At 37.0% G+C, this 16,101-nt stretch overlaps 2 protein-coding genes across 2 annotated transcripts; both read left to right on the plus strand.

The window, feature by feature from the left end:
• The first annotated feature begins 795 nt into the window (after nt 1-795).
• On the plus strand, nt 796-6,816 carry LOC133515512 (uncharacterized). Its single transcript, XM_061848061.1, has 5 exons — nt 796-1,767; nt 2,593-2,678; nt 2,927-3,001; nt 4,300-4,511; nt 5,579-6,816. The coding sequence occupies exons 1-5, from the start codon at nt 1,714-1,716 to the stop codon at nt 5,872-5,874; spliced, it is 723 nt and encodes a 240-aa protein (XP_061704045.1). The 5' UTR covers nt 796-1,713; the 3' UTR covers nt 5,875-6,816.
• Nucleotides 6,817-10,609: 3,793 nt separating this feature from the next.
• LOC133515614 (uncharacterized) lies at nt 10,610-15,087 on the plus strand. Its single transcript, XM_061848188.1, is given in 4 exon segments — nt 10,610-10,949; nt 11,776-11,880; nt 11,882-11,938; nt 13,207-15,087. Coding segments are annotated over 4 exon segments (1,905 nt in total). The 5' UTR covers nt 10,610-10,850; the 3' UTR covers nt 14,851-15,087.
• The last annotated feature ends 1,014 nt before the right edge of the window (nt 15,088-16,101 follow it).

A 16,101-nucleotide genomic window follows, 5' to 3' on the forward strand; every position in this document is an offset into this window, starting at 1 on the left:
TAGTCCTTAGAATTAGTTCCTGACTTTAGTGAAATTTGAGTTAATTTGACCGTACTATTATGCAAATTTTCACTTGAGCATTTAGCTGTAACGACTCCTCTCTGGACGGCCAATGAAGGCAAGCCAGAGCTCCTGTGGGTCCCCTTGGGGTCCACTCAGACCGACGAAGACACGCCAGAGACGGAGACCCTGACCGACTCTCGGGAGTACTCGGGTCCGTGGGGTCATTAATCCCCAGCAGCTCGCCACAACTTATTATTATTAAGTAACTCCATCCATAGTGAGCACTGTAATACAAGTCTAAAGTTTACTTATTTATCTATGGTTTAATTAAATAGTTGAATGGACCTGTACGCGTTGGCTCGACCGACACCTAAAACATAGGAAAAGATGGGTATTAAATAAACATTCATATCCGTTTTAAGGGTGTTGTCGTTACTTTTCTGTGAACTGCGAGGCGGCACATCCACCGCAGCATCTTCATCTCTATAATGCGAAGCTTTTGAACGTGCCTTCCAAGAACCGGCCACGTCTCGGCGCCATAAAGTAAGACTAGACTCATTATCATCCAGCCTTATATTATTTAAGACAATAGAATATAAGTTAACACTTAAATTGCGCGATAAAAATTGCGTACTAAAAATAAAAACCCGCAATGAATAAATAAAGAGAAGACATATCTTTGACGTCGACTGTACGTTGTGTTACTCTGGACGGCGGATAAACTTCTGCATGTTCATCTTTCATAAGAATCCATATATACCTCTCCCGAAAATAACTTCACACGTTTCCGCCGATTGTAAAGTCCCATTTAGATGGTTAAGAATTTGCGTGCAATTTTTGTTACATTGCTGTAGTCGATCGACTGAATTCATTGTTACTCTGTAGGTACTCTATAGTTAGCAATGTATGTAGTCGTCGAAATACGTGTTTATCCACCAAAATTTTAATATTTCAAAAAAAGACTAAAATTATACCTGTATATCCATTAATGGTATTTCGTTAAATAAATTTGCTGAGAGTCAGAATACAACGTTTTCAGTAGGCGATTTATTTTTCATATTTGAGCTCGATTAAGTTATCGAAAATAAACGACCCTCTCGTTTATTTTCGATAACTTAATCGATGGCTCTGATATAAGACAGACAGAAAAATTACCATCAACTATAGCTTTTGCGGTATAATGCCTACAAGACAGAATACCTAAATCTGTAAGTACAAGCCTAAGTCATCTCTCAAATCCAATTTATCAGAGAACCTGTCTCTCCCTTACCACCTAAGCTCAAAGTCCTACATCACCCTAAGTAAGGTAAGGGTTTTTACGGTACTGAAAATAAGCGCATATTATGACTTGATCCAATGGTGGGCTAAGGAAAGGACAGCCCGCAGGCCAGCTCCAGCCCGCGAATGAATTTAATCTGGCCCGCCAATCTTTCGAAAGAAAAGTAAATACTACTTATATGGCACGCGAAATAATAAAAATGCAGTTTTGCTGCAATTCTAGGCCTCTTCTCAAATTATATATTAAACTCTCTGGCCTCCCATGAAGAAATTATGCCCACCACTGTATGTTTGCACACGTAAATAAACAAGTACCTAGAGAACAAGGGGCAGGTGATAATTATGATTTACGCTTTGTACTAACGCAAAGATACTAATGACAATACTCGTAGTGACACTGCATGAATCGCGCGCATATATATAAAACAGTATATGGATTTTATCTCAATGTTAGTTAAGTACACCAGCGACATGAACGTCTTCCTGGTAAGTATATTGTATTGTTATATAAAAAAAATATTTTTTTTGTTTTGTTTATACAATTATCATATTGACATAATATTAAAGCCCTTTCAGAATAGCTGTGATATAATAAGTAAGTACACAAGTCATACATAGGTATTTTATCAATATAGGTAGGTAATATTTTCAATTATTCGATTATTATGCCTTGCTGCACGGCACAACCTTTAATATCAGTACTTAATTGCCAAATAATGCACTTTAAAAGGAGAGGAAGCACAGACAGCAATTAAAGTGAGCATAATAGTACGAGGGGGGTAAGTGAAATTTTGGATACGAGGGTGGGAATTAAAGACCCGAGTTTGCAATATTCTTACCCCTCGAGTTACACACAATGTGTTTCCACACACTTGCGAAGAAAAAACTAAGTTTTAAGAGAAATAATTCTTAAATACGGTGACATAGCAAACATTCGTCCGCCATTTTGTATGTCCGCCAGTTTCCTATTCGGAATTCAGCTACGGTTGAAAATTATGTAAAAATATTTTAAACATCTGTTAAATTAATCAAACTAAATTGTTTTAAACATAAACAAGCACATTAAATTATAAACGTACTAAATTATAAACGTCAGTATTTTAAAAGTAAAACTTATGTATGCTACTTGGTTTGTATAAATACATGACATAATAAAAAAAAGGGCTAGGGAGTTATAGCTTTTTATTCACAATCTGTAACTCCCGCGGGAACAAAATAGCCATTTGTCCTTCAGTACAACTGCATGAAAAAAGATCTTTTTCGTGCGTGATGAAAAATGTATTTATTGACAGTAATCTGTTTCCTCCTAAGGTACTACTTAGCGTCTTCTGTTTTCCTGGGATACTGGGTTTAGCGGTAAACCCATTGTCAAATCTTACTAATTCGACTAATGATATGTAAGTGTTTTATTATTGGATTTAGGTATAGTATATCCGGATAGTATTACCACTTTCACAGTCAAGCGGACCATTTCAAATGGAAAATTAACACATCTAATAACGTGTTATTGGCAGTGAATGTGTTAAAAAAAGTTACTTACCTAGAGTCTGTTTCGCACAGACTCTACCTAATAAAATATTTATTTATCAATATTGGAGTATTTCGGCACAACATTGATATCTCACAGTTTATTGGTATTTTTCAGGTATGTAATTCATGCTACGGTATACCAAGTTGGAATTATTACAAATAAATCGGATGACGAAATTGCTAACATGACGTAAGCCTTTGAGATACTTATTTTATTACTAATCATATATTCAGTCTCTTAGAATGAATACCAAGTGCATGTTTTGTATCTCGATAAAAGTATGCCAAAATCAAAATAAAATATTTATAGGTATTTTGGTTTGCATGTGTCTTGTCCAAATATAGTGTAAATAAAATAAATATTTTGATTTTGGCACATTTTTAACCGACTTCAAGATTTCAAAAGAGGAGGTTATCAATTCGGTTGTATTTTTTTTAAAATGTTTGTTACTCTAAAACTCTGTCATTTCTGAACCGATTTTGAAAATTATTTTTTTGTTTGAATTTATATATATACAGATTGGTCCCGTTTTTGTCAAAACTCAGTTCTGATGATGGGATCCATGAGGAATCGAGGGAACTCTTCAAATGTGAAAAGCATACATATAATGATTTTTGTATTTTCTGTAATAAATCAAGCATTTACATTTAAAAAAGTGACATTTGATGAAGTGGAACTGCTGATGATGATCAGAATGGAACTCTTCAACGACGCATAGTACACATTTGGCGATTTCTCCTCTTCGCTGTGTTTGTTAAGCAAATTAGACTTTCAAAACAATTTTTTTTTTTTCAAGTTCGAGTTCTGACGATGGGGTCCATGAGGACTCGAGGGAACTCCTCAAATGTTAAAGGCATATATATATATAGTGATCTTAGTATTTTCATTAACAAATCAAGTATTTACATTTGTAGAAGTGACATTTGATGAAGTGGAACTGCTGATGATGAACAGAACGGAATTCTTCGATGATGCATAGTTCACGTTTGGCAATTTGTTCTCTTTGCCAAACAGTTAGGTTTTCAAGGCACATTTTTATATTTCTATCCTATTTCGTTTTTTAAATAATTATCTGGTGCTTTATTTCATGCATGGTGTGAAATAATTTATCTTAAATACAGTAGATACCATATTGCGGGTATCTTACCAGTCAACCATAGGGCAAATCTGAAATGTGTCAAGGTGGGTGCAGTGGCACAAAAAAACATGTTACTTGCTTTTCTACATAATTAGGCGTAGGACGCTGTCTTTTTAATTTCATTGTATGAAATGTCTTTTTAATTTCATTGTATGAAATCTAAAATCAACAATAATCGTTCTTTCACCGGTCTCCCTCATTGAAGTCGGTATTTTTTTCTTAAAAATTATTAATATAATGGTTCTATTGGGACGTCTCTCGGGCCCCCCGTTCATTATTTACATTATTTGGGGACAGACGAAAGTCAAATATAAATAATGTTATCTCTGCTACTGCATGCTTGTTTCAGAGGCAATCAAGAAGCTTTGTCATTTTACCATAGCAACGGCACAGCTGTGGACTTGAGCGCCATTCCAGCTCCGCTGTTTACAAATGTGACAGCTCAGAGCGCCGTGGCCGTGGCGCCCGTCCAACCTATTGCATCCTCGGACACTAGCCCTCCCTTGTCTGTACTTGATGGGATCACAAAGGAGAAAAAAAGCTCACTAGTTAAAAGATCAGGTAATTTATAAGACAAGGTCCATTTATAGAAGCCGACATGAATTCACGTATTCAAGTTCAAACCTACTGTTATAAATATAGCGCTACTCTTCGAAGACAAAATAAATCCGTTTGCTGTTTCAATTTAATTTAATTAGGTAGGTAGGAATGAATACGGTTTTTTTTTCTTTGTTAATTATTTAAATTCTATTTGTGCAATCTAAAAATACGAAGACGTCATCTAATAACACAACTGAATCCTACATTTGGAGTATAAAATAAACGGAAATATAATGTTATTTCAATGTTTTTGCAAATACCCGGTTCCGATCCCGGTTAGGTACTTTCCAACAGAAAAGAGAACGATTTTTTTTAGTTTTATAACTTAAGAAAAGTTTATATAATGGTTTAGTTTGCGGTCATCTTCCAAAGATTAGGTAAGTTAGGTGGGAAAGAATATTACTTAACTCGTATTTTAAATCAAAGAAGTACCTGATCTGTAGGTAAACAGTCACCTACCCTGTTTCATTTGACTAGTTTACTCGTAATTGGAAGAACATGGTCTTTATTACATATCTCAAACAGCAATAATTGTAAAAAAAATAACCCCCTACCCTACGCTAATCATAAGATTTTAAACCATTTCATGCCAAAAATGCCTTAAATCATTTTGAAAAAGTGCTGATACTCTTTAAACTGCTGGATCGATATTTATAAACTCAGATCGATATTAAGAAACCACGGAAGGAAATAGCTAAGAAAAAAGCAAGGAAACTTGCTTTCATGTTAAAAAACCGATTCGAAATAGGTCCATCCGTTTAAGAGCTACGATGCCACAGACGGACACGGACAGACATTGGCGTCAAACGTACTCGTATATACAGCAGCAGCACTCTTTTTGCGTCGGTACACGATGGCACGTACCTAATAGAGTAGGTAAATCAATAGGAGGTCTTATCGCTAAAGAGCGATCTCTTCCAGATAACCTTTGGGAAGTGGGTCGCAATCCAAACTTTTCGGCCATGGATTGGGTTTGGTTTGGATACGTACGAGATATTATAACAAAATAATATGTTTCTTGATTTCAGAAAACTATCTCCAACCTCTTGATCAGGAAATAATCGAGGCTGAGGAACATGGAGATAAGAAACGTAGTATTTACTTAAACCTCTTCAGAAGATCGGTGAATAACTCCAGTATCGGAGGCCCGGCTATCAAAGTCGTGAAAGAGACATCCCTGATCCCGCCGGAAGTCGGCTTGAAGTCCATAGGGCTGCCGGACTTGGTTGGACTCAACACTAGCGTAGCATCCGTCCCTCTTCCGATACCTAACACTTCTGTTGTGCGTTACGCCAAAATTAGCACTCTTGTGAAAGCACCTTAAATATTTTGCTGTTTTGAATCATTTTATCATTAATTCATTAATATCAAAAAAGGGCAAGTTTATGCAACACAAGTTATTTTGAATACGATTAAAACGAATAAATAAAAACCTTTTTCCAAAAGGATAAAATAAAATATTATCATTTTTTCAGTATATGCGTTACCAACTGATATGTTTGAAGTCGGTGCCAAGCCAAATTTAGAAACACCATGATTTTGGTGCGATTCGATAAAGATGCGACTATAATAAGTATGTACAATACGTTGGATTGCCTTACTACGACAGCAACGAACATACTTTCTGTACCTAGGTAGATACCTAAGAACAGATGGTCGAACATTCTTAGCGCAGTCCGTACCTTGTTAGTATAAAACCAATGCATTTATTTGTGTTGCCGTCGTAATTTTTAAAGAGCTATTTTTGAACTGTCCATAGCACGCAAGTGTGGAATGGAGACAGTTATTTCCAGTCCCTTATCCAGAGATTTTAACTTCAAAATATAAAATAATTCAAGGACCGTCTTCAGGGCTTAAACTTTTCACCTAAATCGATTCAGATATTTAGCCGTGAAAAGGTAACAAAGACACAGATAGAATTTCTTTCACGTTTATAATACTTACCTATTACTACACCGGGGTACTACAGTTGTAATATGATTTATAGACATAAAGCTGATTATTATTGACCGGCATTGATACTATTTGGCTTGGCACCGACTTCAAACATAACAGTTGGTAACGCATATACTTAAAAAGGATAATATTTTATTTTATCCTTTTTGATTTCAGTTTAGTTTTTTTTGTAAATAGTTTTTATTTTTCCATTTTTAGCTTTAAGGCATTGTTTAGAGCTCATGAGTGACGTGTGACGCATGAATGAAAAACACAATAATGTTTAACACTAATTCCGTTAACTTTAATAAATAATCAGGATTTTCCTCGAGTCCGTCTGGAAAATAATCCACCATCCACCCCTGATCACTGAAACCCTTGACCCTGAACCACCAAACCTTCATCCGCAGTTCTCCGACCCCTGAACCCCAGACCATTTAACTCCTAATCCTAACCCCCAATTCCTTAACTTCCAACCCCCGACTACTCATCTCCTACCCTCAGATTCCTCAACTCCCAACCCCTCAGTCCCCAACCCATCAACTCACCGCCCCCTCAACCCCCAACCTCAGATCCCCGTCTAACTTCACCACCACCGTCTACCTCATACACCTCTCACGCCTACCCCTTACCTCTTATTTCCAACACTACCTACAACAAAAATCATAATACACTCAATTATAAGAGGTAAGTTCCACATATCGCTCGTGGTCTTCATAATCAGTAAGTAGCCTTACCACGAGTTTGACACTGACATATTCACTAGCGTAACTTACTTTCTATGCATCTTGCTCGTACTGGCATCCTATTAGTGCGATCGAGAAGTATAGAAAGTAAGTTACGAACAAGTCAGCAAATATGTAGAGTCAAACTTGTGGTAGGGCTACAGTTGCACTACATAAAATTGGTAGTTTTCGAGAGGAAATGCTTGAGTTGCTTAAGAATACAGTCAAATCACTATACACGTGCCTTTGAAAATTCAGGAGTTCCCTCAATTCCTCATGGATCCCATCATCAGATCAGAACCAAATTAAAATGGGACCAACTTGAAGATAACTCCTTTCTCACAAAAAAATAATTACTCAAATCGGACCACGGGTGTCGGAGTAATCGGTGAACGTACATGAAAAAAAGCGGCCAAGTGCGAGTCGGACTCGCCCATGAAGGGTCCCGTACCATTTATGACGTATTAAAAAAAAGCGGCCAAGTGCGAGTCGGACTCGCCCATGAAGGGTTCCGTACCATTTATGACGTATTAAAAAAAACTACTTACTAGATCTGGTTCAAACCAATTTTCGTTGGAAGTTTGCATGGTAATGTATATCATATATTTTTTTTAGATTTTTCATTCTGTTATTTTAGAAGTTACAGGGGGGGGGGGGACACACATTTTTTCACTTTGGAAGTGTCTTTGGCGCAAACTATTCAGTTTAGAAAAAAATGATATTAGAAACCTAAATATCATTTTTGAAGACCTATCCCTAGATACCCCACACGTATGGGTTTGATGAAAAAAAAATTTTTTTAATTTTTATGACGTATTAAAAAAAAACTACTTACTAGATCTCGTTCGAACCAAGTTTCAGTTCTAAGTATGGGGAACCCCAAAAATTTATTGTTTTTTTTCTATTTTTGTGTAAAAATCATAATGTGGTTCATAGAATACATCTACTTACCAAGTTTGAACAGTATAGCTTTTTTAGTTTCGGAAAAAAGTGGCTGTGACAGAATCGGACAGACAGACGGACATGACGAATCTATAAGGGTTCCGTTTTTTGCCATTTGGCTACGGAACCCTAAAAACTACTTACTAGATCTCGTTCAAACCAATTTTCGGTGGAAGTTTGCATGATGTATATCATATATATATTTTAGTTTTATCATTCTGTTATTTTAGAAGTTACGGAGGGGGGGGGGGGGGGGGGCACACATTTTATCACTTTGGTAGTGTCTCTCACGAAAACTATTCAGTTTAGAAAAAAATTATATTAGAAACCTCAATATCATTTTTGAAGACTTATTTATAGATACCCCACATGTATGGGTTTGATGAAAAAAAGTTTCAGTTCTAAGTATGGGGAACCCCCAAAATTTTTTGTGTTTTTTTTCTATTTCATACGCGTAATACACGCTTTCGCGATTCCAACGCTTCTGCTATACAGATTGTATAGGCACATTAAAAATGCGCACGCCAGCGCGATAACTCGAATCATAAAAAGCCGTAGAGCGTGTATTACGCGTATGAAATAGTAGATAGAACCGAGGAATGAAAGGCACTTATTTCTGCCAAGGTAGTTTGAGAATAACAATGACTCTCTTTCAGAGCCTATGGAATGAAAAAACCTTAGTAATATCCTATCCAAGTAAATAACCGTGATCCTGTATAGACTGACTGGCTGTCTCTGGTAAAATGTCAACTACTACTTACCTGTAAAGAAATTAAGTGCGACCTCAACCTACATCTGCATTTTCTCGGCATTGTGTATTTTCCAGTGGAACAATTATAGCATCAATTATCTTGTATATCAAATTGAAAGCAATAAACATATACTTGCTTTACTATAAAGTATGTCTTTTTTTGAATTTCATTCCTTTAAAAAATTTCTACATAATATTAGGTCTACTTGGGCGGCTTACAAGTTACTCGTAGTATTTTGTTTGATATCTTATAAACAAAATACTATGAAAGTTACAAGAAATCAAACAAAAAAATAACTTGTAAACCGCCCAAGTAGACCTAATATTATGTAGCAAAAAGTATACATACACATACGGATACATATGTAAATGTGCACACATACATACATAGCTAAGTTTCGGATACAAAATAGAGATAACGCTTTGAAATTAGTTTCCTTAAACTGCTTCAAGAGGGCTCTCTATTCCTATATACGAGTACTTACTTTACTCTTTGATCAAAAGTGATTCATTCTCTACATAAAAAAGCGGTACGACTTTTCAAGAACTCCGTTCTCTAAGCCTACTGCACTACTACTACACCTTAACTAGTGAAAACGCAACATGAAAAACCAATTTTCAGTAGGTAGGGAAAACGCGTTTTCATTTAAAACGAGATTTTAGTTTTTACGGTTGCCTAGTATACTCGTATGTCGATACCCTAGTTCGCAGTCGTACTAATTACTTGGAAATTTTGGTTTTAATTTAGACTTTTTGTTTAGTTTTAAGTTAGACTTTAATACAGTTGCTCAAAAAGTTCTACTTTACGTAGCTGTTCAGCGTGCGGAAAGTTGGTTTCGCGAACTAATGCTTTTCACTTTTCCAAATTTTTTAAATTTATATTATCCCAATTCATTACTACTTATTGTTGAGTGTTAATGTTAGTTTCCTTTAAAAGTCGTAATGAACATAAAAACCTACTGATAATGGAAGAATATTAAAAATATATATTTGATATTTTATTACTTGCCTCTTCTCATCATTATAATACGTTTATTTTTTAATATAGAAAAACAGTTCTTAATAAGTTGTTTGAATGGAACGGAATAGCTGCCGAAACGCCTGTCAAAGGAGGCGTTTTTCTTACTGCAACCATGTTTTAAGTTTCCAAAGGCAACATTCGATATTGTTTTTATAAAATTTAAATATACCACACACAAATAATCGTACATAACGATACTTAGGTAATAGTACAATAATAGTAAAACAATGTTTTATATTTACAATTGTTTCAGTCTTATAGAACATGCATAAAATAATATTGCTGTTTTTCTTATTTTTTCGCAACTGTATCGTCGTTCGATACACGTGCGGAAATGTCATTTTAATATCATTCATATCTCGATTCTCGTGAAATAATACCATATAAATAAAAGTAGATTACCATATAATATAATAAAAAATACGACATATTTTCCGCACTAGCATCAAAATGTACTATTAAATGCTCACACGAAAAGAGTTATCCTAGAGCGCATATGCAAAGCCGCGGACATCAAATTGAAGCAACTTGGACCTTCCCTTAAGTTGAAATTGATTATTATTTATTTCATTCATATGTTCTTTTCGTTCGTATTCGTAGGTTCTATGTTCAATGCGCATTCTCTAAAGAGTCTTTTATTAAATAAATGTCACCGTGTATTAAATGGCCCAATATGTGGTAGACATTTTTAAAGGGTGAAGTGCGACTTGCTGCGCATGCGCGCTCTTTAATGATTTGTCGCACCCTAGCGAAACAGTTTCGTGCCTCGCCGACACGTGCGAGGTAACTAACTATGCAGTGCTCAGCTACATAGGAAGTATGAATTAATTTAGACTAGTTTTTGTGCCCAGTAATGGGACGTGTATATATGCTGTTTGGGATCACACAGACTTAAATGCAGGCGAGTCCGTTTTTCTGAACTAATCATGAGCTCACCGAAACTCAGTGAAAGATGTCCGAGCAGTATGAGCAATGGAAAAAAACTCTTAAGCAACGACTCAAAAGAGGATTCCTTAGATAATTCAGTAAGTACTTAAATTATTTATTCTTATTTATTTCATTAATTACTATCAGTAGCCTCGTATATCCGAGTAGTATATCGGACTGATTGATATATGTATTGTTTCCAAGCAAAGGGTTTCACTATATCGCTTGCCACAAGGACGCTTTGATAGGCTATTCGTATAAAAATACAAGCAAATCTCGTCATAATGGTAAGCGACAAAGTGGGACTTTTTGCTTGGAAACGAAGAAGTTTTCATGACAGCGGGGAAAAACCTTAATAATATCGGCCAAGAGCATGTCGGGCCATGCTCAGTGTAGGGTTCCGTAGTTACCGTCAAAATGTATGGGAGGTACCTACTCTAAAAAAAATTTTTGTAGTTTTTATTTTACGGTTCTGTCGCCATGCATGATCTACGTATCCATGCCAAAGTGCGGCTTTCTAGCACTAATGATGACGGAGCAAAGCCGCGGACGGACAGACGGATGGACATGACGAAAATATAAGGGTTCTTAGTGGACTATGGAACCCTAAAAAAGAACCGAAGCACATTGGCCGAACGGTTCCTTAGATGTGGTCGACGGAAAATTCGATTTAATCGACTACTATTATTCATTCTAGCTATGGTTAGGTGATACACGAGTTGTTGTTAGGATCAAAACTTGTTCGAGTTGTGGGTGGGCGGGTTGGCGTTGATGCCCTTAACATTTAAATACTTATCATTTAAAAAAAAAATACAGCAGCTTCTAATTAGGTATATAAAAAGTGTGAACGGGTTGGTTTAGCGCAAAGGATCCGTAAAAAAAATATGTAGTTCAACATTTTCTTTATAAACCTGTATATTTCAGATTAGAGATTCAATAAAGTCAGAGAGACCGGGGGGCGGAGGCGGCGGGATCGGCGGTGCAGCCAAAAGCGAAGAAGACTGGCGGCGCAGGACCATCATTGTCGAGAAAAAAAAACGGCAGCTACGGGTTCACCCTCCAGAGCTACGGAATTCACTACAAAAAGGTAAATAAAATTTGCATATTTTAATTTAACCATGCATACGAGTATATTTCATGCTATTGCGAGTGTATGCGTAGACGTTGAGGTAAACAATAAACATCTCGAAATTAAAAAAAAGACCTGCTGCTGGCGCACTGTGCGAAATTCCAAATTAATACACAATACCTATAACTATGTATGTAATGGAATCTAAGGTAACTAATTTAACCATCTTCCAAGGATCGTATTGTCATGAAACTTGGCAGCTGTATGTAGTTCTGATAACAATACTTACAATAATATGGTACTGTCGAACTGATCTGATGATGGAGCCGGAAGATATGAACTTCATGATCGAACATCGTATCATAGCTGTGTTGGGATGTGTAAGGAAAGTCTTGTAATGAACTTTGCCCACTATTAGGTTTCTAGGTCTGATGATGAAGCCGGAAGATAGGCACTTGCATTCGATGATGGAATATCGTATCATAGGCGCGTTTTTCTAGTGTTTTTAAAACTATTAATTTGAATGCCAAAAACGTTATATGATTAGGTATCAAAGTCAGTTGTTAACCAAATGGAGCAATGTTATGGTATGTTTACATGTGTCAAAGTCTAGTGGAAGGTCCCATTTTGTCGCTTACCATAACACGAAATTTGCTTATATTTTTATACGAATAACCTGTCAAAGCGTCCTTATAGCAAGCGACCAAGTGGGACCTTTTGCTTGGAAACGTCACATATATAGGTAATATAGGTACAATACAATACATGCCCGACTACGACCAACGTACCTACTGGAAGCATTTCATGATATGCTTCTAAGTATGTGACTGACCAAGGCTAGCTAACATGACAACAGCCCATTAGCTTTAAGTACAGTCGAAGAAATTGATTCTTTAGCAGTTTACGATTCATTTTACATTGGACTGCTCTTAGCATAAGTATGTACAACAAAATTTACTTGAACCGCAAATTGCTCGACAGTACATCGATAGACCACTTATATTAAGTAGGTAGTCAGTCTAAGCTAAATTCGCACCGGCTGGAAAAGCGACAATGTCGAAGTGCCACCATAAATGTCTAATTTATATGGAAATATATTTAATCACAAATAGAAACCAAATGACTTAAGTGGTAGACCATACTTATATAAGTATAGACTACTTATATATTTAGAGGTTGGATGTATGAAGGGTAAACAACATTATTTATAAACAACATCGTTTGTAATACCTACTTCTTTAAAATCATATTGGATTGAAAACAAAGCTAATAAAATATGATTTCAGGAACAAGAAATAGAAGTAATAACTTATGTGGACCACGTGGAAGCGGACGGACCGGCGGCGGCATCGGGCATGCGCGAGGGCGACGTCATCCTGTCCATCAACGGCAGCGACGTGGAGCGCGCCGACCACGCCGCCATCGTCGAGGCCATTAACGCCTGCGACTCCCGCATGCGCATGGTCGTCATATTCGAAGACTGCGTCCGTAAAGTCGAGCTCCATCTCAAATACATTAACATACAACGAGCCATACAATCTAAATTGCGAGAACTAGAGAAATTAACCGTTCGTGAGCGCCAGCTATTCGACACAAATTGGAAGACGCACAGTTTACCTTCGCAAAAGAAAAAGTCTTCGCCGACTGACGTTTCTTCCGATAATGAAGAGAACAACTCGACAGACAACATCAATGGCACTTATTGCCGGCCAACGCTTTCCAGCGAAAACGTCACTGCCGCTAAACCTCCGCAGCCCAGTGTGTTTATGTACCAATACTTGGATACCCGCTATGGAGCCTGTATTATACAACCTAATATAAGGACTGGTAGCTTCGTTATAACGGTCGGCTCCCCTAGAAACAGACGGGAGTGCCATCATTATGTTGTTAAAACTCCGAACGAATGTCATAGAGCGTCCGAGAATCACAATAATGAATATAAATCAGCAGGTGGGAAGCATTCAAAATCACACAGAAACAGTCATAGTCACAGTTGTACCCCGTGTATGCCCGCTTACAACAATCAAGACGCAAATAGCCTCGAAGCTTATGATTTAGCAAGTCCATGTTGTGATCCGCATTGTGTGCCAAATTCAAGAAAGAAAATAAAGCGGAAGAAAGAATGCTCCAAGGAACACAAACGTAAAGAAAAATACCAGCAAATAGATAAATCTACACAAAAGCCGGACAGCTTTTCCAACTCGCGTACAAAAAAAGTGTGTTCATCCGGGCAATGTTCGAGTCGTTATCGTTACTTGACCACGGAATCTACACAGACTAGCCAATGTAGCCTGCAGTCATACGCCACAAGCAACGCGACTGCACCATGTGACAATTCAGTCTCTAGTTACAGTACTTCCTTAAGTAGTGACACACTTTTTTGGGATAATGATCGGTCTGAAGCAAAATCATCACCAAAGATACAATATCAAAGCTCTCACCAACACGTCAAGCCGAAATCGTGGGACAACCTCACTACGAAAGCTTTTGGCGGCTATGGTTTTGGATACGGCTATTTAGATACAACTGCAAAACATGCCAATCGATCCAAGAGCCATGGCCGCAGTCACAGCGGACGTAGCACACAAAGCCATCACGAGTACCAACATCAATCACAAGAAAAACACACTCACCGCCAATGTTCTACGTCTCATCACTACCAATCATATGGTAGGAATCACAATCACTGTGCGCCCACTAAATCTACTGAGAGTCTTATCGTTGTGCCGAAATATCAACTGGAAAGCAGCGGGTCGGAGAGTCGCTTGGCCTGTGACTGCGGGGAGGCCATAGAATACTACCGGAAGGTTAGTGCTACGAAGAATTCTGGCGACAGTCACACTGGATACTATTCCCATCATTTTATATACCCAACCCATTCTTACAAAAAAAAGGACTCCAACGTTAGCTCTGAAATAACCAGGCTTTAAATTTAGCTTCCGCGTGATTTTAGTAAAATTGTACTTCTAAGTATCTTCTAAAAGTAAGTAACTAGATATTAGGAATAGATGTTTTGTACTTTGTTAAATACTTACAAGCTAAGGATCGAAAAACGTGGTGCAAGGAGCATATTTAGAATTATTTGAACTACTCAAACTCATGCAAATAGTAAATTTAATTTTAACTGCTTTTAACTTGTTTACTGTTTGAATAATAATGTAAATCAATCGTTGTTTTATTTGGATATTCCACACTTCAGGCACTGGGTGGACATGCAGTAATGGGGTAGGTACAGTCAGCGTCAATAGTAGCGGATGAAACAACGCGACAAAAGTATCTGACATCCCGGATAACTTATCCAAATATAGATAAATTTCTAAAATTCACATTCAAAAGTATATATTTTTACAGCCTTTGTTGTTCTATATTAAAGACATTACATTTTGTTAAGCTGTTACAGAATGGTAGATCCTTATGAAGCGTTATTTGATCCGTTACTTTTGATGCTGACTGTACATGCATATTTTTTTCGGAAGGTGAAAATCGATTATATTTCCCGTGAGATACAAATGTCTGTAATAAAACTACTATCTACTGAAACCCAGAAACTCACCGCTGAGCTACGGTCGTAGCGCTAAGTCGTAGCCGATAGCATGGATTTCCTTATGAATGCTTAGTAGAGGCAAAACCTACCGACGTCTTTTTGTATACCTAGACAATAAAAACCGGCCAAGAGCATGTTAGGCCATGCTTATTGTAGGGTTCCGTAGTTACGTTCTTCCGTCACAATAAGCTAAACTGGAGCTCGCTCCCGTCACTAAAAGCTAGTAGATTGTTAACCAAGGGATGAAATGGTACCTTTCACCCGAGTTCAACAAATAGGCAACTTTGGCATAATCAGTACCCAATTAAAGTAATAGACGGAGGCCATGATTTTTTTTTCCTTTGGTTGGACTTGTTTGCAATAGGAGACTTTGCATGTCTAAAGATAAATATCCCATAGCGAAAAACATTTAGATTGGTATATAGATGAAAAGCACATATTTTAGCAAACTGCAGTAATTTTAAAATGTTTGTTCATTAAAAAGCATGAAAAAGTAAAGTATAGCAATAAGTCCTAGACGTAATGCATAGTACATGAGTGATGAGTGCTCTTACTTTTTAACTGACTTCAAGATTTCAAACGAGGAGGTTATCAATTCGGTAGTATGTTTTTTCAATGTTTGTTACTCCATAACTCC

The sequence above is a fragment of the Cydia pomonella genome, chromosome 1 (assembly GCF_033807575.1).
Source record: "Cydia pomonella isolate Wapato2018A chromosome 1, ilCydPomo1, whole genome shotgun sequence".
Lineage (NCBI taxonomy): Eukaryota > Metazoa > Arthropoda > Insecta > Lepidoptera > Tortricidae > Cydia > Cydia pomonella.